This window comes from Physeter macrocephalus, unplaced genomic scaffold (assembly GCF_002837175.3).
Source record: "Physeter macrocephalus isolate SW-GA unplaced genomic scaffold, ASM283717v5 random_934, whole genome shotgun sequence".
NCBI classification, from domain to species: domain Eukaryota; kingdom Metazoa; phylum Chordata; class Mammalia; order Artiodactyla; family Physeteridae; genus Physeter; species Physeter macrocephalus.
The window spans coordinates 1-25,000 of record NW_021146415.1 but is presented as its reverse complement, the minus strand read 5'-3'; the positions used below and the strand labels follow the sequence as shown (position 1 = coordinate 25,000).

At 55.0% G+C, this 25,000-nt stretch overlaps 1 protein-coding gene across 3 annotated transcripts; it reads right to left on the bottom strand.

Annotated features, from left to right (window-relative positions):
- Positions 1-159: 159 nt before the first annotated feature.
- RRP1 (ribosomal RNA processing 1) lies at positions 160-24,993 on the bottom strand. Of its 3 annotated transcripts, none has more exons than XM_028486628.2 (9): positions 22,006-24,993; positions 10,519-10,601; positions 9,241-9,298; positions 7,409-7,494; positions 5,912-5,973; positions 3,388-3,517; positions 3,235-3,299; positions 2,885-3,027; positions 160-262 (listed from the first exon to the last, which is right to left on the bottom strand). In XM_028486628.2, the coding sequence occupies exons 1-9, from the start codon at positions 22,607-22,609 to the stop codon at positions 192-194; spliced, it is 1,302 nt and encodes a 433-aa protein (XP_028342429.1). In that variant the 5' UTR covers positions 22,610-24,993; the 3' UTR covers positions 160-191. The 3 variants fall into 3 exon arrangements, with proteins under 3 accessions (XP_028342429.1, XP_028342431.1, XP_028342430.1); XM_028486630.2 differs by lacking the exon at positions 22,006-24,993 and adding an exon at positions 19,287-19,481; XM_028486629.2 differs by lacking the exon at positions 22,006-24,993 and adding an exon at positions 12,051-12,248.
- Positions 24,994-25,000: the final 7 nt, after the last annotated feature.

The window sequence follows — 25,000 nt, the reverse complement described above, 5'->3', positions numbered from 1 at the left end:
CCAGAAGCCCTGCCTGCCAGGGCCCACACCTGGGCGGGGGAGCCCACAGCATGGGATAGCAGGGGCACTGACGGCCTCCCCCCGAGGGCAGCAGTGCCCACACTGGCCTGGAAACGAGGGAGCCGTCCCAGAGAAGGTGGGGCCCGACCAGTCCAGAAAGTGAAACCAGGAGGGGGTCATGAGAGGGCATCTTAGGCATCAATCGCAGGGCCAGAAGTCCCAGGAGGAGGAAGAGGGGTGGCTGGTCCAGCCACGGGGCAGCCTGGATGGAGGGGGGACAGGAGATGAAGCTTCGGGTGAGGAAGCTTTCGCTGGCCAGACATCTGGGGCCCTGACATCACTACCTACGGAAGACAGGTTCGGTCAACAGGTGGCCGAGAGGGATAGGCATGTGTGGCACAGAAGGGCTGCAGGCAGGCCCGAGGTGCCACGGGCCCCTGGGTCAGCCTGTGCCGGCACCTCGGGCTACTGAGCAAGAGGAGGCGGGGAAGGGAGGGCCAGGAAGGACGTGCAAGACAGCCGGAGAGTGTGGCCGGGTGCTGACCGGCGAGGAAGCCCAGGGGCACGCCAGCAAGGGCACGGCAGTCAGCCCTCGCTTCTACCGTCAAACTACCTTCCACGAGGGCACAGGACCCGTCAGTGGGGAAAGGACTGTCCCTTCAACAAATGGTGGGGGGAACACTGGACATTCACGTGCAGAGGAATGAAGTTGGACCCTTACCTGCCACCATATACTAAAATTAACTCAAATGGATCAAAGACCTAAAGAAACAATAAAACTCAGAGGAAAACGTAGGGCAAAAACTTCAGGAAATTGGATCTGGCCACGATTTCTTGGATATGACACTGAAGGCCCAGGTAATGAGAAAAATTAGAGAAACCAGACTTGATAAGAACTTTAAATTTTGTGCATCAAAAGGGACTAGCAACAGAGTGAAAAGGCCACCCACAGAGCGGGAGAAGATACCGGAAAATCAGGTATCTGGGGAGGGGTCATTATCCAGCATATAGAAAGAACTCCTGAAACTCAACAACAAAAAAATCTGATTCAAAAACGGGCAAAGGGGCTTCCCTGGTGGCGCAGTGGTTGAGAGTCCGCCTGCCGATGCAGGGGACGTGGGTTCGTGCCCCGGTCTGGGAGGATCCCACGTGCCGCGGAGTGGCTGGGCCCGTGAGCCATGGCCGCTGAGCCTGCGCATCCAGAGCCTGTGCTCTGCAACGGGAGAGGCCACAAACAGTGAGAGGCCCGCGTACCGCAAAAAAAAAAAAAAAAAAAAAATGGGCAAAGGACTTGAACAGACATTTCTCCAAAGATATATGGACGGCCAATAAAGACATGAAAAGGTGTTCCCAATAATCATTAGGGAAATGCAAATCAAAACCACAATGATACTACTTAGCTACCCGTGAGGATGGCCACTACCAAAAAAAGACAACAACAAATACTGGTGAGGATGTGGAGAAACGGGAACCCTTGTGCACTGCTGGGGGGAGTGTAAAAAAACGCAGCCGCTACGGAGAACAGTATGGCGGTTCCTGAAAAGTCAAACACAGAAGTACCATGTGATCCAGCAATTCCACTTCTGGGCACAGACCAAAAAGAATTGAAAGCAAGGTCTCAAAACAGATATCTGTACACCCATGTTCATAGCAGCGTTAACCACAACAGCTAAAACATGGAAGCAACCCAAGACTCCACCTACCAACGAATGGAGAACAAAATGCGAAACACATACAACGGAATATTATTAGGCCTCAAAAAGGAGGAATGTTCTGACACATGACACGGCGTGGAAGAACCCTGAAGACGTTATGCCGAGTGAAACGAGACAGACACAGAGACAAATACGGACGTGAACCACAGAGGCGTCAACAGGCAGCTTCACAGAGACAGGAGGCCGAACGGCGGGCGCCAGGAACTGAGCTGGGCGGAGGGCGGAACGGGGAGTGTTTACGGGGACAGCTTCACTTTGGGAAGATGAAAAGTTCTGTGGATGGACAGCGGTGACGGCTGCACGACAAGCGCACTTACGCACGGTCAAGGTGGTAAACCTCACGTTATGTGTATTTTACCACAACAAACGGCAAGAGCAGAAACGTCCTGAAGCTGGTGGACAACACACGGGCCTAAGGCCACAGGACACGGTGCACAGGTCACCCGGAGGACAGTCACGAGACCAGCTGCGTCCCACGAAGACCCACTTTAGCGTCAAGGTGGACAGGCCAGACTGGACACCACTGGTGCGGAGCCCACAGGCCCTGCCCCCAGAGGCTTCAGGGGGACTCCCAAGTGCTACCTTCTACTCGTGCATTCACCCACTCACTCACTCACTCATCCAACGCGATCTAGCGGGCGCCTCCTCCGTGCCAGGTGCTGCTCCGAACACCAGGTACACAACACGGTCAACACTCCCTGTCCTGGCGCAGCTGACATCCGGTGGCGGAAGCCGGGCCGGAAAGATGAACAAGTGATTTATGTAACTTCAAGTGACTTATGCCAGAAAGTGAGAATCACCATGGAAAAGCCCAGTGAGCGAGGCAAGGTAGGGGCTGGGAGGCTGCACTTTAAACAGGGTGGCCAGGGTAGGGCCTGGAGGAACAGAGGGCAGAGGCCCTGCCAGGGAGGGGAGAACAGGGCAGACGCCCCGGGGCAGGAGCAGAGCCCAGAAGTCATGAGGACACGGACGGCCACGGGGCAAGGGTTAGGAGAGGGAACAACACGTGTGCTTGTCTGCAAGGCCACCCTGGCTGCAGAGCGGAGAACAGACTTCGGTGGGGAGGGCAGAATCGCGGGAACGGGACAGGAGGTGCAGGCAGGGGTCCCGCAGACCACCGCGGGCTCAGACCAGGACGGGCCCGTCATCCCGCTGAGTGCGGACCTCACCTTCAGGGGGCTCCCTGGACGGCGTGTCCCCGTCCTCCTCCTCCTCCTCCTCCAGTTCATTCATGAGATCCTCGATGGCCAGCGGGGCCTGTTCCACAATCGCCTCAAAGATGCCTCGGGTGACGGTGTGCAAAACCAGGGAGCTAAGGGGCAGCCGCACCACAGCCACACGTCAGGCTGGACCCTCCAGGGAAGAGACACCGCCCCCCCGTGTCCACCTCTCCTGACCCCAGCCCCTCAGCCCCGCCGGCCCCCCTGCTGGCCCGTCGTGAGCACACAGCACTTCCTAAGGGCAGTCCCCGTGGGGCTCAGCGGAACAGAAGAGGCAAGCAGGAGGGAACCGCACTCACTCCTGAGTCCGGGCGGCGACCGTGCAGAAGGGCCCGATGAGCCTGAGGTTCTGGTCCGCCGTCAGCTGTGGGGACAGAGCGGGGGCTCAGTTCCTGGGCCTCAGGCACCCGAGCAGCGCGGCCGCTGCCCTCACCCTGCCGCCTACCACCTACCTCGTGGGCGCCCACTTTGGTCAGCTCCTCCAGGAAGATCTCGATGAAGTGGCTCTTCACTCCGCTGGGGGCCTGGCTGTCGGGGTGCAGGATCTCTGTCATCAGCAGCTCCAGCAGCTGCTCGCTCTGTCTGGGGAAAGAGAAGGCAAGTCCAGCAGCAGCACGAGGGGCGACGAGGCGATGGGTTCACTCTGCCTGAGCGGGGGGCTCTGACGGGACACAGTCACAGGCAGGTGCCCCGTCCACCAACACAGGAAGACCCGATGACCTGGGTCGGTGCCGGCACAGAGGACTCCCGCGATTAGGGATCCACGGGCAACGGCCAGGACCACGACACACGGCAGGACTGAACCTCGGCTATAAAGCCAGAGCCCACCGTGCCTGGCGTCCCTACTGTCCCCGCTGGGAACTGCGCGGGAAGGCTCACCAGGACAGAGCGAACGCGAAGGGAGACGGAGGCCAGAGAAGGGGACGAGTTTGCCTCCCGGGTCCTGCGGGACCGCGCCCGTGGATGGTCACACGTCACATGAGACCTCACCCAGGCACGTGGGTCTCAACGGTCTCAGAGGCCTGGGGAATCCCAGATCAGCGAGCTCCAGAGATCAGAGAGCTCCAGAGACTGGTCTTCAGCGGCCCAGACGCACCTGAAACTCCTGGGTGCTCGTTAATATGCAGATACCTCCACCTGAACTGTGAAGCACGTATCCTTCAAAAAGCTCCCTGGACAATGCTGATGCTGGCAACACCGGGGTGCCTTCCGGGACTCAGCGGAAGGGAGGCAGGCCGGGGCCAGAGCCCTCCGCTGCCATGCTGCTGACAGCACTCACATTGACACGGACAAAAACGTCACGCTTATAGGCTGCTACCCTCAAGAACGGAGAAGGGCCAGAAGAGCAGACACCACGAGCAGGACTGGTGATCCCAGGGCAACGGGAGGCTCCCAGTTTCTTCAAAAGGATCTCTGCGCTGAATTACTAGTGACGATGAGGATGGAACTACTCTCATGGTAACAACCACACCCCCAAAATTAACAGAAATAAAACCATCCCTTTAACACTGAACCCTGCTTCAGTCACTAGCCACCCCCCGGATAACACAATCCTAAATCCGGAAATGAGGGAGACTCCCAGCCTCAGGTCTTCATAGAACTTTAAGGATGAAAATCACTAAAAGAGGCACCCTTGCCCAAAATGCAGAGTTACCCCCAGTCATTCTCAACCTATACCAATAATTCCAGTAACTGCAGCCCAAATCCTGCTGACCTTTCATGGGGGCAGGGGGGCTGTCAGGCCAGGGACTAAGAGTTTCACTCTGCTATTCAGAAAATGAGGAATAACACGGCCGTAAGCTGCAGTCTCTAGTCTGGCAGCTATTTGGACATCTGGGTCCCAGATTTATTATCCTTGGGCTTAAACATAAACTCCTTTACCATCACTTTTTAATCACAAACCAATTCAAAATATACTGTTTCTAAGCCCTCTCCCCCAGTGCCCACCCTCCCCAATTCATGCAGCACCAGGACACTGATGTGAGATGTTTTTGACACATTCTCAGTAAAATAAATAAGCAGTCTGCTACACCACTTTCGGAGCATGCAATTAGACAACGCTTTAAAAGTATCAATAATTGTCGGGGAGCCCCCCGGTAGCCTAGTGGTTAGGATTCCGCGCTTTCACTGCCGTGGCCCGGGTTCAATCCCCGGTCGAGGAACTGAGATCCCACAAGCCGCGCAGCGCAGCCATAAAACGTATATGTATATATTTTTAAAAAAAGGAATTGTCTGCTGGAATTAAAACGGCTTTTCAATGTTTATAAAGTTTCCTGAGTTCTTTATACTGAACATCCATCACTCTCTTAAATAGAAAAAAGGTTTTTTAAAAATTTTAATTAATTCTAAAAAGTTTAAAATGTAAATGCTCAGAAACCCACTTTCTGTAGTGATCTCAGACCGCCCCCGGGAGGTTTGGAAACCTGCTGCTGTAACCTGGATGCAGAGCTTCGGGCGAAGGGGCAGGTCCAGGCTGCAGGAGCCCCGCCCCTGCTTGGTCTCCAGGAGGGGTTGTGGGAGGAGCTGAGACGCAGCAGAGCCCAGCCCAGCCCAACCTGAGGATCCCACCCGGCTCCCAGGTGCCAAGGGAGGCCTGAGGTGAGCCAGAAAACACAGGCCCTTACAGTTTGGAGGGACACACACAAGCACCACTGTCAAAAATGTGAGTCTGGACGGCTCAAGTATCTGCAGAGCTGAGAGCCATGACGGCCGACGACAGAGCTGAAGGCGCCACGTCTCACAAGCACAGCTGCTCGGCTGCGCCTCCCTGGTGAGGACTTAGCTCTGCTCCGGTAAGAACTCACCGTCAAGGCTGAAGCACACATTCCCACGAACACGTGCACAAACTTAACTTAAAAAACGCCTTTGTTTCCAGCACGACGTCACCCTTCAACATAAAGCTGACAAATGAGTAGAGGAGAGACCCAGACCGGCCCGAGTGGCACAGGCTGCCGCAGGCCGCTCTGGAACACTGACCTCTCGTCCCATCCGCGCGTCTTCAGGGCCTTCAGTGACTCGTGCAGGACCATCCGCATGAGCTGTGGCACAAGAGGGGACCCCGTCAGCGGCACCAGCCAGACCTCCCCACTGCACGTGGCAGGCCCTGGAGAGCTGCTGGGGACCCTGGGCCTGCGGGAGGCGCCCAGCCCCCCAAGAGCAGCAGGGCATCGGGCTCACAGCAGGGACACGGCGAGCGACCACACACCACAATCGACGGCTACGAGGGGCGGGCTTGTTTCCAGAGAGAAAACGGGACGACGTGGAGCTCCCCCAGGAGAGCGGAGCCTCGGAATCACGAGGCCTGCGCCGGAGACTGCTTCCTCTGAGCCCCCTGAGCGTCTCCCCACCCGAGGGAGAAACCAGTTTCCTTCTCTGCCCCCGATCCCCGGCACGCTGGCTGACTGCCCGGTTTCCCTACCTGCCAACCTGCAGGGGGCACCCGTAGTGGTGAAAGGAGACAGAGGACACCTGCGGTGCCGCCAGGAGGACCAGCCTCTAGAGCAGGGCTGCGCTGCCAGACGGGGCCACAGGGGGGTCGTGGGAAACGGGCCGCGGACAGCAGCAGAACCCCCAACCTAAGGCCCAGCACTGCATCCCGGGACACAGCCCCTCTGAATTATGAGTGGGCGTTCTGTAACCGTGCAAAGCCCGGCGCCCGGCCCCCCACCTGCCCGCACGCATCAGCACTCGTCCTCCTTCTCTCCGGAGCCCCGCGCTCGCCCACCAGCCGTCCTCACTTTAACACCTGACATCACACACGTGGTGACCGCGTAACCCCGGACCGGGACGGAGAGGGTGGCTGGCCTGAGGGGCAGATCACAGGGACCTGTGCTCAGCGAGGCCTGGCCGCTGCCCCATCCAGTGTCCGCACAGGCCACCCACTCTCGGACAGCAGCACTCATCTGGGGACTGTCCCCAGTCCCAGGGGACACCAGCGCAGTAACAAAGCTGCAGCTCAACAGGGGCAGCAGCAAGACACAGCCCAGTTTTTTCTGCATTTCTGAGCGCAGATCAATAACCTAAATTCACCAGAATGCAGCGCAGGAAAGGAGAAAGACAATGAAGATTCTGCACGCTATTATATAAACTGTCCCTGCCCAGAGAAAAACACCTTCCAAAGCTGGCCCCCCACGAGCAGACCCAGGGGTCTCTGTCCAGGGCCCAAGCTCTAAGCTTTGCTTTCACGGCAGCAAAGCAGCAAGGGCTTCGCCACCGAGTCTCCCCCGGGGCAACTGTGACCCTCCTCCCCTGAACCGACAGTTTGTGCAGAACCCTGGCATGCGCACCCCACATGAGGCCGAGGCTCCCCCCACGGCCCAACTAGGCTCACAGGGAACAGACCGCACGGCGCTCGCCACCCAGCAGCCTTGGTCCTTGGCACTGCTGGGGCAGTGGGGGGCTCAGGAGCCGGGATGCTGGACGCCGTGCCCCAGCACCGCAGGGACCCCGGCGGGGAGCAGGCAGCTTCCTCACCATGTAGAACTTGTCCAGGCGCAGCCTATCGATGCCCATCCACTCGCGGTTCATGGTTTGCCAGAACGTCTGAAGGAACAGGTGCTCTGGTGGAAAGAAAAGGCCGGAAGAGAGTCGGGGGTGGGGGAGGGCAGGGGAAAGCGGCAGCTGCCTCAGGAGGGGGAGGGGAGGGGAGAGACCGTGAAGAAGCCCTGTCAGGATGTCGCATGGAACCGGCCTCGGGGGTGCTGAGCCCCTGAGTGTGCTAAGCTGAGGGCAGTGCGATGGATTTGGCTTAAAAACGGGGCTTTGAGGAACCTTGGAAAGAAAAGCAAATCCCAGCTACAACCGCAAACTGAAGCCACATCCTCTGAAGATCAGGCAAAGAGCACTCGAAGCCCCCAGCATGAGAAGCAGCGCTCAGGCCGCTTCTCCCCACGCAGCCACTGCTGCTGCCCCACCTCGGCTGGAGCTCAGGACCCTGCCCGGCACCCACGCCCTGCCCCAGCACTCGCCCCACCGAATCCACTGACCCGATCAAACACAAAACCCTGCCAATAACAGTTGTCAGAACCGGAGTGCTACGGGCCCAACCAGGTCCCCAGCCCACACCTTGAATCCCTAACCCCCAATCCCTTGGACTAGGACTTTATTCGGAGACACAGTCTTTACAGAGGTGGTTAAGACAAAAGGTCACTGGGGTGGTCCTAATCCCGTCCGACTGGTGTCGCTAAGAGGAGATGACACAGGCACACAGAGGGACGACCATGTGAGGACACAGGAGGAGACGGCCGTCTGCACGCCCAGGAGAGAGCCCTCGGGAGGGCCCAACCCTGCTGACGCCCTGACCTCGGGACACAAAGGGCCCCCCGCCTTTTCTTTTAATATGTATTTATTTATTTACTATTTTGCTCGCACCGGCTCTTAGTTGCGGCACTCGGGTTGTTCATTGCGGCACGCGGACTTCTTATTGCAGCACGTGGGATCTGACCAGGGATGGAACCCGAGCCCCCTGCCTTGGGAGCGTGGAGTCCTACCCGCTGGACCACCAGGGAAGTCCCCAAAGGGGACCTCTTACCTCCCACAGGACAGGCCTGCATTCACTACCTCATTCAAGTGTCACCAAGTGAACGCTCTGTACCTGGCCTTCTACTGAGCACAGAATCGCTTCTGAAGGTTCTTAGAAGGTAAAAATTATAGAGAATGGATCTCCTCCAGTGATTTCTCAAATGCAGTTAAGAGACTCTCCCGAAAGGAGAAAGTAGTTGCTGTAACTGCACACTCCCTACTTTTGACTACTCTGCCAGCTTAAGTATAACTGAACTAAACCCACCCACGCAGCCGGGGCACCACCAGCAACGGTCCCGGGGTCCATGCCAGCGATGCTGCCCAGCCCTAGCTGCCCTCGGAGCAGGGTGGGGGGTGTCGCAGATGCTAGCACCCAGGCCCCACCCCTAGAGCTTGACCTAACGGGACCAGGGTCTAGACATCAGGATTTCTAAAGACACAACGGGCAGGCCGCAGGGTTGAGAACGGCTGAAGTTGGTCAGAACAAGAACGCAAGAGTTAGAAAGATGCTCCGCAGGAACCTCACCCCCATCAGGTGAGATTCAGTCAGACAGCTGCTGACACTACACCGCTTTGCCCTGTAATTCTGAAATGGAAGGGTTAGCCCTCTAGACTCCTGAACTGAGTCTGCTCCGGGCAAGTGAGCAAACACGTGCAAGACAAACAGAACAGCAGCTCCCACGTCAGCACCAGCAGACGCCGGCTGGGACGGGGCCCTCACTCCTGCTCTCAGAACGCAGGCCTCGTGTCCAGGGGCTGGGCGCGACCATGGCGGGGATACTCACGTGCCTCTGTGGTCTGGAAAGCGTGGATGAGCTGGGAAATGGTCCTGCCAAGTTCCTCCTGCGCAGGAAACAGAACAAACGCCCTCAGTCCTGAACAAACGTGATCCTACAGCAACGAGCAACAGCAGTAAGACAGACATTCAACTGTCCTCACTCGTCGCGGGATCCGGCTCCATGGGGCCTCGCAGCCCAGCGAGCTTGGGGTTTGCACGTCTCACACTGGCTGTGAGAGGCCTCCCCTGAAGGCCAGGGCCCACAGGACCTCACAACAAGCAAGGGCAGGGACTGTCCGCATGATCGACGCTGAGCCCTGAGCCACGGAGGCTGACAAAGGAAGGGGCAGGAGAGCAGGAGCCTGGGAGCACACAGCCACGTGACCAGCAGAAAGGGGGCTGAAGAGACCCCTGTAAGTTACCAGCTGCCTGCCTGTGTCACTGTGCCAGGCGTCACCTAGTGCACTGGCTAAACAGACGATTCCAGAGCCTCCCCCGGGAGCTTCTAGTTTATCCGGCGTGGAATACAGCACAGGAATCTGCATTTTACATAAGTACCATCACCACCCAGGTGATTTTGAACAGTAAACCATTCCCACTGGGAAACACGTCCAAGGAGGCTAGTATCTTAGGGCAGTGAAACTACTCTGCAAAATGACAATGCAGGTCAGTGTACATTAATCCAAACCCACGGACTGTACATCGCCAAGAGTGAACCTGAAGGTAAGCTAGGGACTCTGGGTGATGATCACGTGTCATGGAGGTTCATGGACTGTGACAGAGGTCCCACTCTGGTACGGGTGATAACGGGGGAGGCCGTGCTTGTGGGGGGAGCAGGAGGCACATGAGAAACCTCAGTAGCTCCTCCTCTCACTTTGCTGTGAACCCAAAACTGCTCTCAAGAATAAAGTCTGTTTTCCTAAAGAAGGTGAGCAGAAAAAATACTTGTCTCAGAAGACTTGAATTCCTTCCACTGGTTTCCAGCAGTTCAGCACTTAATTGCCATCTCTGACAAGCACAGAACAGACAAGCCGGTTTTCAGCCATGACGTACACACACTGGCATTCAACAGCGTGGCCGCGGTGCTCAGCTCAGCAAGTGCAAGGCTCACTCTAACCCAAGGCCCTGGCCCCGCCGGCCATTAAAAGCAAAAAAAGGATCGAAGCTGTAAAACTTTGCCCAGCATGTTGTCTACAGTAGTAAAATGAGGGTCGACAGACAGGCAGGGTGCCTGCCTGTCTCTTACTGCTGCCCCAGCTCCTTCTGTACCCTCCCAGGCACTCACCTGGAGGAGTGGCTTGTCCTGCATCCACATACAATAGAACAGTCCTTTCCACACCTTCAGCAGCTCGTCGTGAGTGAAACCACCTGCACCAAAAACAGCAACACTCAGAACAGATGAACCCAACGTTTTAGCGCCAGAACACAGCCAGAGAAACGTGAACGCCTGAATCAGACCAAAGTCATCTTACTGTAAAGGTACCTGGCCCTCCCTCTCAAGCCATCCTCCCAACTCAGAACCTGCTGGGTCTGTGGCTGGAAGGACTCCCCCAAATAACTGTCATTTCGTTCATTCAGTCAACATTTACCGAGAATCTACAAGTAACAGGCGCTGTACTCCATTTCTGTAGATTCAAAATTGAGTGAATCACCATTTCCTGGTCTGGATGGTGCCTACTCGGGTGAGTCTGTTGGCAACAATGCACCCGGCGTTACACCTGGGCTTTGTGCACTTTTCAAATTTTAAAATTACAAGTTACCTCATTCAGGGTCGTTATGAAGGCAGATACTGAACATATAAAATCACCCAACAGGGCTTCCCTGGTGGCGCAGTGGTTGAGAGTCCGCCTGCCGATGCAGGGGACGCGGGTTCGTGCCCTGGTCTGGGAGGATCCCACATGCCGCGGAGCGGCTGGGCCCGTGAGCCACGGCCGCTGAGCCTGCGCGTCCGTGGCCTGTGCTCCGCAACGGGAGAGGCCACAACAGTGAGAGGCCCGCGTACCGCAAAAATAAATAAATAAATAAATAAAATCAGCCAACAAGTATGTACTGAGGTCTTAACTACGTGTCTGGCACCCTGTTCCAGAGCAGTGGTTCTCAGACTTAGCAACAGGATCACATCACTCAGAGGGCTTCTTAAAACGGATTTCTGGCCCACTTGTCAGAGTTTCTGATTCAGCAGTACGGGGATGGTACCCAAGAACTTGCATTTCTAACAAATGCCCAGGTGATGCCGAAGCTGCTGATGGGGCCACGTTCTGAGACCCACATTTTGAGAATCACTTAGGAAGCATGTTCCCTGAAGACTGTACACTACGTGAAACTCAGACGAACGTGAAACTCAGACGACAACCCAATAATTACACAAGAAAAAGACTACCAAAAGTGATAAATGCCGCTCTGAGGAAAAAACACAGGGTGCCCAAACAGTGGGTAGCAGGGATAGCGGGATATATGGGCTGAGGCGGGGGCCGGTTCCCAGAGGAAGGCAGGTCTTAACCGCGAAGAGGAGATAAGGGGCTGGGGAGGGGGAGCCTCCGCATAGGGACACGTGCCCACCGCAGCAAGAGGTGAGCGCCGCGCACCTTCAGGGCAGCCAAGGTGGGGAAGGGGCGGAGGGCCAAGCGCTCAGGCGGGAGCGCGAGCGGGAAGCGGGGGACGGGTGGAAGCATCCCCGCAGGCCCCTCCCACTCGGCCCGACCACGTGGAGACTCCACAAGGTTGGAAGGTCCCCTAGCCCGGGTGGCCGCCCCGCGCCCCCCACCCGGCCCGTCCGCCGAGGCGCCCCCGCCCACATGCCGCCAACCCCGCGCCCACCTTCGGCCCGCTGAGTCCTGGCGACAATGTATTTCCGGAGTTTCCTCACCGCCCGGTCTCGGGTCACCTGCTCGTTCCCTGCCAGGCGCTGCGCCAGCTGGATTTCTGGCGGGAGCTGCACCCGCGGACCCATGGCGACCGCGCCGAGAGCCCAGGCTATCAGCTACCGCACCGCTTCGCCTGGGCGCACGGCGTGACGTCACAGCCCGCGCCGGCTTCTCCCAGGCGCCGCGTGACATCACACGCCCGCGCCAGCCTCTCTCGGACGCGGCGTGAAGTCACGCGCCCGCGCCGGCCTCGCCCGGGCCGCACGCCACCGCCCTCTAGTGGCCGGGCCAGGAATGACAAATCCATCTGGCTCTGCCTTGGCGGACAGTCACTCTGGACACAGGCAATTAAAAGGAGGTCATCAGCGTTTGCCCGCCTTCGGGGAGTGGGGGCGAGGTGCCGTAGTTTCCCCCGGGCTGCTGAGGGAAGGCGCTTCTTTAGCAAAGAACGCCAGCGAGCACAGGCAGAGCCGAGCCCCCAGTGAATCCAGTGAATGTTGGGTCAGCCAAGGTCATCACAAAATGCCACGACGGCCGGGGGAAGGTGGTCGGGGCGGGGGGCGGGGCGGTGCGCGAGTATCGCCCCCGCCCGCTGTGGCCTGCCGCCGCCGGCCGGTGCCCCACCCTGCGGCCGCATCACCCATGGGGTAGGCTGCACTGGCCCTCGTCCAGCCTGTAGGTCCGCACCCGGCCTCTGGACACAGGAAGGCCGCGCACGGGGCACGAGGAGGGAATCGCGAACCCGATCTGGGACAGTCCGCATCGCTTCACAGTTAGTGTCATGAACGAAGGCATGGGTGAAGCATGTGTAAAGGAGGGGATGCAATACACAAATCTTGACTGGACTCTGATTTTTTAAAATAAGCTAAAAAATCATTTGGGGGACAACTGGAAATCTTGCATAGAAACTAGAGGTTAGGTTATATTGCAGAATTATTGTTTGTTTTCTTAGCTATAACAATGGTGTTTATGTAGAATGGCCCTCAGCAGACTTTTTCTGTAAAGGGCCATGTGTCAGGGGGACCCAAGACGCCCAGATTCATTGATTCGCTAGGAAGGCCCATGGCTATGATTTATTATGGCAAAAGGATTCAAGGCACAGGGAAAAGGCTTGTAGAGCGAGCTAACTTCCTAGCAAAGAGCTGTGACAACACATTAAATGTCAGAAGGAGCTTGTTAGAGCCCAGAGCCCAGGGTTTTTTGGGACTTCCCTGGCGGTCCAGTGGTTAAGACTCTGCGATTCCACTGTAGGAGGTGGTCTAAGCTCCCAAATGCTGAGCGGCACGGCCAAAATGTTAATTTAAAAAAGAAAAAAAAAAAAAGCGCCCAGTTTTTATTAGCAGCTAGTCACAGACACACACGGAAACTCCGGACTCCCAGAGAGAGAACAGATGTTCAGCACACGCTGTGTTGTTTGTACAAACGGTTCAGGCCCGGTGAGGCACTCTTATCACAGTTACGGTGATGGGGACCCTTCCCAAATCCATATTCCCAGGTGCCAGCTAAGGGCCAAACTCATAAGTAGGACTTTGTAAGGATAGCATTCAGGCCTTAGGTTAATGCTTTTCTGCACAGGCGAGGTAGTAAATATTTTCAGCTTTGTGAGCCAAAACAACTGCTCCTTTAGTGCAAAAGCAGCTACAGGTGACATGCAAATGAATGTGTGTGGCTGTGTTCTAATAAAACTTTATTTACAAAAACAGGTGATGGGCCAGATTAGGCCCAATGATCACAGTTTGCCAACAAGTGATGGAGAAGGATGTCTCTACTTTTAGGAAATAACTGCAAAGTGTTTGGTGGGGGTGAAGTGTCATGTCAATAAATAGAGAAACAATCACACACAGGGCACACAAGCAAATACGGCAAAATGTTAACAAGGGTTGACTCCAGTGGCAGGAATACAAGTGTTCATTGCCCCATTCGTCCAACTTTTTCTGTTTGAAAAAGCTATTTAAGTTCTTTCACCAGCAGTGGCGCTGTTGAACAGGACAAGATCCCTGCCTCACCAGCCACGTCTCAGCTGAGGTGCGGGGCAGTGAAATAACAAATCCATGTACTCCAGAGAGGAGGGCGCTACGTGCTTTTTCCTAAAGCAAGAAAAAGAAGACAACAAAGCCTAAAGAAAAGAGCAATGTCAATAGACATTCAGTGAATTTCTGACAGGGAATTTCACCAAAAGAACGCAATGAAATGCACCAACATATACTTTAAAAATATACCAATACTTGACGGCCTATACAGCTGTTAGACACTCACAGCTAATGAAAGATTTGTTGCATATTCAGTGTAACTAAAAAATCCATGCTTTTGTTCAGACGAAGTAAAATGTGTATTTTAAGGCAGGACGAGAAAATGAAGCATAAAATTCTCTGTCCGTTAGGGCCTTTGCACTCCCCCTTTGATGGCAGTGTGTATCCGCATTACACATTAACCGGACCTCCTCAAAGGTGGGAATGCCCGCTCCACCAGAAAGATCAATTCTTTTCCTTTATTCTGACGCTGGCAATGTAACTTCTTAGAAGAATAGTGTACTTTCCCAACTTCGTAGGGGGTCACGGTGACCTGCTGCTGGCTTTATACGTGCTACCTGGACTATGTATCCTTGGTGAACTTTATTTAAAATGTCAGTACGTCAGTATATAACCACACCTTCGACTTCTAACAGGCAGAACAGTCTTTCAGAATTTTCTGAAAGACTTCCTCCTGGGTTATAATCCTCAATTTGGCTCAAGTAAAATTCTTTTCTCTTCTTGTCAATTGAATTTTAATGGACAATTCTAAATGCAAAATTATCCTTCTTTAGGAGACTTTTCAAAGTCCGCTGTGCATTGCAGGCAAGAACCGTCCATGGATACTAAAGTTAGTGGCAAAAGGATGATGACAGACATGATATTTGCGTAGCCTCAAAAATACTTATTGGTTACAATGGGGAAAATAGTAACTTTACAATGGAGAAACCTGGTAGACACGCCTTCACTTAAGATGGAGATCTACATCACCAGTGCAAGGCGTATGGACGTCACGTGCCCTTGAAATGATGCACTGAAAGGACAGCATCACTTTGGTGGTGTTCCTGCCCCAAACACACAACCTCCACCCGTTCAGGAGAAACATCAGACAAGCCCAAACTGGGATCTTTCTCAAAATAAACAGTTCGTACTCTTTAAAGGTGTCAAGGTCATGAAAGACAAAGACTGGGAACCTGTCCCGGGTCGAAGCCGGCTCAGGAGACGTTACCGCGAAGGACCACGTGGGAGGAGCCTGGGTCAGACAGAGGACTGCGGTGCGACAGCAGTGAAACGTGCGTGGGTTCTGGACACGAGCTCATCACAGTGCATCTCAAGGCTCACTTCCTGCTTTTGGTAACTATGCTACGTTTAGGCTTGTGTGAGACATTAACATTTAGGGAAACTGGATGAAGAGTTTCCAAAACCTTTAGAGTATTTTTGCAACCTAAAATTATTCCAATATAAAAACTTTTAAAAATTAGAAAAGCAAAACCAGAAAGTCTGACAGGACTTGGGGAAGGATGTATTTTCCCACTTCTACACACATTACACACCCTCCACCCCATCCCACCCTGAGGGCAGGGTATTTCTCTGTCCTACTCATCTGCACCCAGGATGGTGCCTAGGAGGTGACAGTGTGTGGAAGAGCTGTGACTAGCTCACGAGGTACCAGTTAGCAATAGACGTGTGCTCATGTCGTCCACAAATAACAGAGACCAGCATCTCTCCTTTCCTGCAGCATCATGGGGACCCACTTCTCATCCTGGAGTTGTCCTCCTTGTGTTTGTTTTCTGTAGAAAAGCCCCTGTTCGCGGATCCTGTGTGTTTTCCTAGGTCATGGTCTTTCAACTCTAGGCTCAACTTGGTGCAGAAGGGAAGGCCCATCTTTGAAGCATAATTTTGCATCTGTGCTAGGAAGCATGCATGTGATGTGCAAGGGAGGTGACTCAGTTCCCGGAGCTGCGGTAACAGAGTGCCCCAAACGGGTGGCTTAGAGCCGTAGAAAGTTATTGTCTCCCAGTTCTAGCGGCCAGAAGTCTGAAATCCATGTGTCCACAGGGCCGCGCTCCCTCCGAAGGCTCCAGGGGAGGGTCCTGCCCGCCTCTTCCTGCTTCTGGCCTCCTGGTGATCCTGGGCTTGTGGCCGCATCATGCCATGTCTGCCTCCGTCCTCACGTGGCTTCCTCCCCTGTAGCTCTGTCTTTACATGCTGCTCTTCTTGTCTCTCTCTCTCTCTGTGTCCTCTTGTTCTCTTATAAGGACACCAGTCATTGGACTTAGGGCCCGCCCTAATCCACGATTAACCTCATCTTAACTAATTACATCTGCAAAAAACTTATTTCCAAATTAAGGTCACATTCTGAAGTTCTGGGTAGATGTGATTTTGGAGGACACTATTGAGCACACTACAGAAAGTGTAAAGAAGATAAAATAAGTAATAACGGTCACTACCACCTACCGAGGGCCTACTATGTGCGAGGACTTTATAAATCTTAAAACAATCCTGCAAGGGAGGGGTGGCTTTTGCCCTTTTGTAGGTGAGCAAAGAGGCTTACAGGTTATGCCCTTGCCCAGAGTCTGAAAAAGACAAGGCAAAGGTAACACCCAGGCCAGCCCGTCTGCCCAGCAGTAAGATCCCACATGCCGCGGAGCAACTAAGCCTGCGCGCCTCAACTACTGAGCCTGCGCTCTAGAGCCCGCGAGCCACAACGACTGAGCCCACGCGCCTAGAGCCCGTGCTCGGCAACGAGAGAAGCCACCGCAGTGAGAAGCCCACGCACCGCAACGAAGAGTAGCCCCCGCTCGCCGCAACTAGAGAAAGCCCGCGCACGGCAACGAAGACCCAACGCAGCCAAAAATAAATAAATAAATAAGTAAAATTTTAAGTTATAGAAGTATAATTTTTAAAAAGTACTTTAAGAAAGAAAAAGACAAGGACCTTTTGGGACTTCCCTGGCGGTCCAGTGGTTAGGACTCGGCGCTGTCACCGCCGGGGCCTGGGTGCAACCCCTGGTCAGGGAACTGAGAGCTCACAAGCCTCGTGGTGTGACCAAAAAAAAAGTGAAGGACCTTTCATTCCTTCTCAAAGTCTGTAGATAATATTCTCAGCCACGTCCTTTGAGCTATTTTGCAGATACTGAAATCCCCACCAGATGGAAGAAGTTAATTACATGATGACAAGCCTATAGCCGTGAGATGAACTGCTGGTCCATCTTACACAATTCCAAGAACCGGCCTCAAGGAGATGGGAACAAACCAGTTCTGGAACTGAAGATTACCTGTACTTAAAACAATCGAAGGATACCGATCATATCACCGCATGACTGATTTCAAGACGAGCATCAGAGCTGACTGTGCTCTTCTGCATGTAGCTCCGCCCAACCCGGGCCTGTGCACCCCTGAACCTCCCCTTTAAAATCTCTTGTCCCCTGATCAGCAAGGGGGAGTTGATTCTTTGGGACAAGAGCCCACCTTCTCCCCAGGACTGCCAGCGTCCTCAATAAAGCTGCCTTTCCTCTTACCCAACACTTGGCTCTTAGTATCGTATTCCTGAGTGACGAGCAGCCGAACGTGAGTTCCGTAACATAAGGAGTCAAATATTTATTTAACGCCTCCTATGTGACAGGTGTGGAGGCAGGGAACAGTCTCAGTGCTGCCTGTCTGTCTGCTGGGGACCTGGACAAGGGTCCCTAGGTCATTAGGAGACACAGAGAGAACAGCTGGATGGCCGAGGGCAGGTCAACAGGTGCACCCAGAGAGTCACCTGCCCCCGTGTGGGTCCAGGCCTTTCTCTTCTGATTCTTCCAATGCTTCTAAGCTTAGAAAATCCTTTGCCTACATTAGTTTATAGCAACGGCTCTTCAAGACGTACCTCTGTTCCCTCCCTTGAGTTGTCCCAATTTCTGCACCTCCTTCCACCTTTCAGAGGGGGCTCAGGGCTGTCTCTGCTCGGGCTGGCTGCTTCAAGGGGCCTGGCTCGGAGGTAAAGCCACTGTCCGCTTTGCTTCCAGCTCGGCCAGGCAGCCAGGCCTGTGATGGATCCTGATGCAGGAGGCTGGGCAGCAATGTGCCCACGTGGGGCACCTATTTTTAGGTTTACCTCCACTGATATTTCCCTTGTTATTGAAGGTGAATAGGTAAATGTAATAAATGCTTACTTGTTCAAATGTTTCATCTTTTTCTTTTTTTTCTCCCCCCACCCAAAGGGTCTCCTGGGCTAGAATTTAATTAGCAACAAATTCTGGTGATGAAATTTTTGCAATATGAAACACAAGCGAATAGAATAGAATAGGGCCACAGGTGTATGAGTCACCTGCCTAAGCGTGCCAACAGGGAAGCACACAAGCCAGGCTGTGAGGAGAAGAGAATACGCCCGCTTGGCCATGCGGACTATTTTGAGCCATAGGCAATCAGGAGCCGGCAGGCTCAGGATAAACTATGACCTCCTCCTTAACTACCTAAAAGAATTGAGATAGGGGGCCTGTACCAGAAGAAGAGCTATTACCAGAGGTAACTTTTTTATCTGAAAGACTTCCCTGCACAGCAGGGCAAACATTAATTACCAAACTCAGCTCTCTGTATCGCCCCGTGAAGGGCCCTCCTCCCTTTGGGAGCCCCAGCCCCCGTCCCACTCCTTGAGGCATATAAGCCTCAATTGCCAGGCTCGCCCTTGGTCTCATATCATTGGGGCTCCTACATGTGAGAAATTAAATTTGGTTTTCTCCTGTTAAACTGCCTTATATCAATTTAATTATTAGTCCAGCCAAAGACTCCAGAAGGGAAGAAGGGAAAATGTCTGCAGCTCTACAGCTGTCTTGCTGGGGTAGAAGGGACCAGGAGAGACACTGAGGAAAAAAAAAAACAAAACACCTTGGCTTCTACTGACTCTGGGAAAATCGGAGATCACAAGTGAAGCTTCAAAATTGCCTGAATTTAAAATTCTGATCCTTCTGAATAGGGATTTCAAATGGAAGTGAGTGGCCTCAGGACTCTAGGTGGGGAGACGGGATACTAGGTCTCTTCCCCTGGCTCTAGTGGGACAAAAAGCTGCGTCGTCAAGGAATGAGATGAATGTCAACATTTTTCAGGGCATTTGGATAGAAAAAGTAATGCTAATTATGGGTTAGACTTATGTTAGTATAGTAATTATAGGCAATGATAATGGTAACACCATCAACTCACCCTAGGGCTCAGACACCGTCCCAAGCATTTTATGCTCATTAATTCGCTTAGTGCTTCATTTGAGCACAGAGAGGTTCAGCAGTTACTCCTATGCCACACAGCAGGTACAAGGAAAGGGTGGATCAGCAGCATTCAAGAGTATGACCTTCAGAGCTTGCCTTCCATGGCAGCGGGAAAACATGCCTGGACCCAAACCTGCAGCAATAAAGCAACATTGACTTCATAAAGCAGCATGAGACGATGACTATACAGACAGACAATGGCCAGACCATGTACATGTGACAAGCGACCCACCACCTGTGCCACAACCATCCAGAAGCCAAACCACAGCCTCTGCAGCCATTGGCCCAAGAATGTCAGGAGGTGGCCGTGGCAGTCACCTTCTCTAATTTTTGCCCCATCCCCCTTCTAACTCAGGACAACCAAAGAAGGCCAAATATGCCCCTGAAAGCAACCAAACAGGACGCCCAGCTTGTACTGAGCCTGCCCACAGCCTCCCCGGGCCCAAAGACTCCATCAGGGCACACCTAAGCTTTCCTTTTTTCTGGTATAAGCCACCCCCTCCTCTGCCTGCCTGTGAGTCTCTGCCAAAACCCAAGTGATGGTGGTGGGTCCCCTGCTACAGCCAGCTCTGAAAAAACAAGCCTTTCCACAGGTGTTACCCTCCTAGTTCTAAAATGTGAGCGCCTACAGACGCAGGTCCAGCAGGGACAGAGGGTCGGGCATAAGGAGACGCCCCAAGGTGCCCCCGCCACCGCCCCGAGCTGCAGGATGACAAAAGGCACGGAACCGCCCGCCTTGCCCTCTTGGGTCATTATTTTCTGATGCTCTGTTTTTGACACAGAGGAGTTTTCCATTTTTATGGGGTCAAATCTGTCTCTCATTCTTTCATTTATTCAATTATGAATTGCGGGAGTCTTGAAACCCAGTCCTGTGACTGGTTTATAATTATAATTAACACTCATGCCCGGCTGTCTGTTCTTGTTTTTCCCTCTTGTCCTAGCCCATACCTGTTTGATCACATTTTTGCCTAATGAATAAGGAGTAGTGACGGTCAGGGGCTTGGAGCCACAGTGTTCCAATAAGCATCACTGTCTATGTGCTGTTCTGCGTCATCCTCCAGGGCGAGATGACCTTTACAGACTATGTTGACACAGGCTCCAGAGTCACAGACCAGCAGACCCGAGACACGTAGACGGCAGATGATTCAGATGATTCACCCCAGCCCGTTCTTCCCGTTTAAAAAATGCTAACTCAATTTTTCTAAACGTAAATTGGAAGTGCCAGTTGAAGTACACTGCCTATTTTTAATGATCTTTTATTTATTCATTGGTAGGAGTTATTCATATATTGTCAGCTATGTGTAATGAGAATATTTATCCCAGTGGGTGGTTTGTTTTTTCATTCTCATAAAAATGTCTTTCAATGAATAGTTCTTTCTTTTCATTAAATGTAAATGATCAATTAAGAAAAAGAAAAACTGCTAACTCAGACCAATGAGGAGTGGATCTGAGGCTTCCCTCCTCCCTTGCTTGGAACCCTTACTTTGCCACAAACCCCGCTGTCAGCGTTTGGCTTTCTGTGCTTGGGCCTTTGATGGGTGTCAGTCTCTCCTTCCCCTCCCCCCAGGGCTCAACCACACACGACCTCCCACGCTTCCCTGAACTTACAGACCAGGCTCTGCCCTAGAAAGTACAGGAAAGGCTCACCTCCCCACACACTCGCTCACGGGCCACCCCCACTGGGCCCACCAGGAGGTGAGGCTGGGCCTCTGCCTGCAGAGTCAGCACCCAGTGATGGGAGAGGCCCAGTGCCCACTGAGGTGCAGCCCTGTCAGGTGGGAGGCAGCTGGATCTTTCTGAAAGGCCAGTCCTGTCCAGACAGCTCCCAGCACAGGCCCCACCCTGCCTCAATAAGATGCGGACCCTTCCCTTCCCAGGATGTTGAACATTCTCATCCCAGGATGTCTCAATCCCAAACCAAACCACGTCAGAACCAAGCCCTTAACTAACTCCATCCACCTGACCCCACCCCAGCCTGAGACCCTGGGAGTCATCACGTCCCCATCACTGGACCCCTTTGTGCCTCTTCTGTCCACCCACGTCAGCCCTTCACTGTGTCCCCGGGTCACGTGCCATGATGTTCACAGCAGCCCACATGACAGGCCGGCCCAGGCGGGGCGCTGGGCCGGGCCATGGGATGAGGGGCGCCAGGCAGGCAGATGCCCGCGGGAGGAAGGGCCTGCCAGCCAGCCCCTGCCCCTCTCCCCCAGCTCCTCCAGCTCCCGCGCTGGGCGGGGGCTTCTCTCCCCTCGGCCCTCGGTCCAGCTGCCCGCTGCTCTCCGGACCCCAAACGCCCCTGTCGTCTCAGGACCCACTACTGTCATCTCACGCAGTGGGTCAAACTGTGGGGACCCGGAGACCAAGACAGGACAGTGGGGTCTGGGGGCACTGTGTGGTCCGGGAGGCCAGGGAGGAGTCAGGATGGGCCAACTCCACGCCGCGCCCTGCCCCGCACCGGGCCGGGAGCCCCGAGGTTCCCCGCAGGGCAGTGCCCGGGGCAGCGCCCGCCCAGCCACCGCGAGACCCGGAGCACCTCCCTTCCCGGGAACCCGCGGACCGCGCCCGCACTCCCACACACACCCTGCAGGGCCCCTCCCACCCACACACACCCTGCAGGGCCCCTCCCACCCACACACACCCTGCAGGGCCCCTCTCACCCTCTTTCCGGGTCCTGCGGCCGCGCGCCCATCCCGCCGTCTGACTCAGCCGACGCGGGTGGCCGACACCAAACCCAGGGAGAGGGGACAGTCCTACAGCACACGACCCTTGGTCCCGCGAAGGTGCCTGCCGGGGGTCCCAGGCTGCGGCCTGCGCCCGCCCACGGCGCATCCCTATCAGAAGCCCCGCGCCCCGTTCCCGTCCCGGGCGCCCGGCACCCCATGTCCGGTCCCGGATTCCCCTCAGCCTCGCGCAGTGGTTCCGCCCGCGCGTCACGTGACCGCCGCGCCGGGCTGGGGACTGGATTTCTGTCCGCTGCTCCCGCCAGAGTCCGCTGCTCCCGCCAGAGTCCGCTTTCCGCCAGAGTCCGCTGCTCCCGCCAGAGTCCGCTGCTCCCGAGTGACAGCCGTCTGGTGTCCACGGCCGCCCGCCCCGCCCGCCGCCGAGATGATGTGCGGCGCGCCCACCGGCACGCAGCCGGCCACGGCCGACACCCAGGCCATCGCCGACCAGGTCAGGGCCCCGGGGGGCGGATGGGGTCCTGGGGGCCCGGGCAGTCCGCAGGCATCGCCGCTGGGACAGAGGCGGTGCGCCCGAGCGCATCGCGCCGTGGGCCGGGCTGGGCGCAGGCCGATGCCCCTTCCCGCCTGGGAAGCGCGCCCTCGAGCGGAGGTGTCCGCAGGGGGAGGGCCGCGACGTGCCCGTTGGGGAAAAGCACTTAGAGAGCAAACGGTACAGTAGGAGGGGTGAAGTAACCCTGAGTGAGTCCGGGGACAGGGTCCACAGGCGTCCTAGACTTAGGCTCTTATTCTAGCACTGTCGTGTACGTTTGAAGTTCTCTCCAAATGAACAGCTTCGAAACGCAATCCAGCCTGGGTCGCGGAGGCAGAGCCTGGTTCGGACCCCGGGCAGCTGTCGGGCCGGGTTCCGAGGAAGGCACCTGCACCCAAGGATCAGGTGAGGGTGGGAGGAGCGGGGCCTGCCCTGCCTATCCTCGTGTGTCAGCAAAGTCGGCTCTTGACAAGCAAGACCCCTTCCCGCCTCTTCGTGGTTTTCCGGGCCTGAGAGTTCCCCGCTTGTCATGTGAACTTTAAATGTGTGTCAGCTCACTTGGGAGGGAAGAGTTACTGTCTCAAAGGGCCTCTTCATTTGGGGTCAGTCCCTTGAAAGTGATACGTCGGTGGACCGTTCTCACCGCCCCTGGGAACAAGGAGGCTGCCTGTGTGCTGGGTGGTCTCTGTGAGGGGCATGGGCACCATCTGGTGGCCCTTTTTACTGACGCTTTTGGGACAGTCTGGGCTGCACATGAGAAGATCAGAGGCCAGAGACTGGCCCGGGTCAGAAGGACGTCGCGGTGCTGCACTCCGCCCCCATCTCCTCCAGTCCTGTCCTAGGGCCCTCCCTGGCCCTCTGCCCCACCTGGTCCCCTCAGGGCCGGGAACTGGCAGCTTCCTAAGTGACCCGGGGCCTTCTGCACACCCCCTGGCTACAGCCCAGCTCGTCTTTCTCCTGGCCGGCAGGCGGCGGTGTCAGTAGCCTGCCATACCGCAGGCCGTGGCCTGGCCTGGCATTCGCCGCCTCCACATGCTCTTTTCCGCCACCTCCTTTAGGGTTTTCTCAAGCCAATCAGTCCTTGCACAGGGTGGGGGCTCTGTACAAGCCCCCCTGAAGCAGAGAGAGAGAGAGAGACGATTCCATCTCAGACTCCCAGGAGGGTCTGTGGGTGTCACTCACCCCCCTGGTCTTGTAAACTGTCTGCAGGGTCAGTTCCCTGCAGACCTGGCAGGCACCTGGCAGGAAGAAGGGCCCCACGGGGGAGTGTTCAGACGCAGGTGGGCACCAGCCCCGGGAGGACACGCGCCCCGCCGTGAGAGCCGTGGCAGCTGCGTGGAGAAAAGGCGGCCCACCTTCTCACTTCCTGACCCTCCCTCCTGTCCTTTCTGCCCACCTTATCCACAGGGAGCCCCCCTCCCTGAAGGCCTTTGCCACAGGGACTCGCTGGCATGCGTGGCGGTGACCCCCTCAGCTCCCAAAGCAGCATGCTTCCGGGCTTCACTGAAATCCTCCGACCCCGTAGAACTGGTCCTGTGACTGCAGTGCAGAGTCAGCGTGCTCTAGTGCCTGCCGGTAATCCAGAGAGCAGCCAGAGCACTTTGAAACTAGATTAGGTTTTAAAGTCAAGACAAAACAACCTGATCCCCCCTTCCTCCATAAGAGTGCTCAGTTCCCAAAAGGCCAAGACCCTGGAAAACAGGACTGATCCGAAAGTGTGATTACCGTTTGACAGCAAGGATCAGGCCGATCAGCCTCTGCTCAAAGGCATTGCATCCTAGAGAAATCATCAAAAATGCAGCAAAGCATTTCTCCCTGCAAAAGTGTGTTATCTGCTGCATTATCTGTCACACAAGAAATTGGGAATACTTAAGAGAATTAAGGCACATCTAGAAGATGGAAGATTAAATTTAATATTAAATTTAGTTTCACATTTTTAACTGTTTTAGCTCTCAATTTTAAAAGAGTAATTAGGGGCTTCCCTGGTGGCGCAGTGGTTAAGAATCCTCCTGCCGATGCAGGGGACACGGGTTCGAGCCCTGGTCTGGGAAGATCGACATGCCGCAGAGCAACTAAGCCCGTGGCGCCACAACTACTGAGCCCGTGTGCCACAATGCTGAAGCCCCTGTGACACAGCTACTGAAGCCCGCGTGCCTAGAGGCCGTGCTCCGCAACGAAGAGTAGCCCCCACTCGCTGCAACTAGAGAAAGCCCGCAAGCAGCAACGAAGACCCAATGCAGCCAAAAATAAATAAATAAGTAAATAAATATAATTTCTTTAAAAATAAACAAATAAAAGTGTAATTAGGAACTTCCCTGGTGGTCCAGTAGTCAAGAATCCTGCTTCCAATGCAGGGGACGCAGGTTCGAGCCCTGGTCAGGGAACTAATATCCCACATGCCGTGGAGCAGCTAAGCCCGTATGCCACAACTACTGAGCCTGT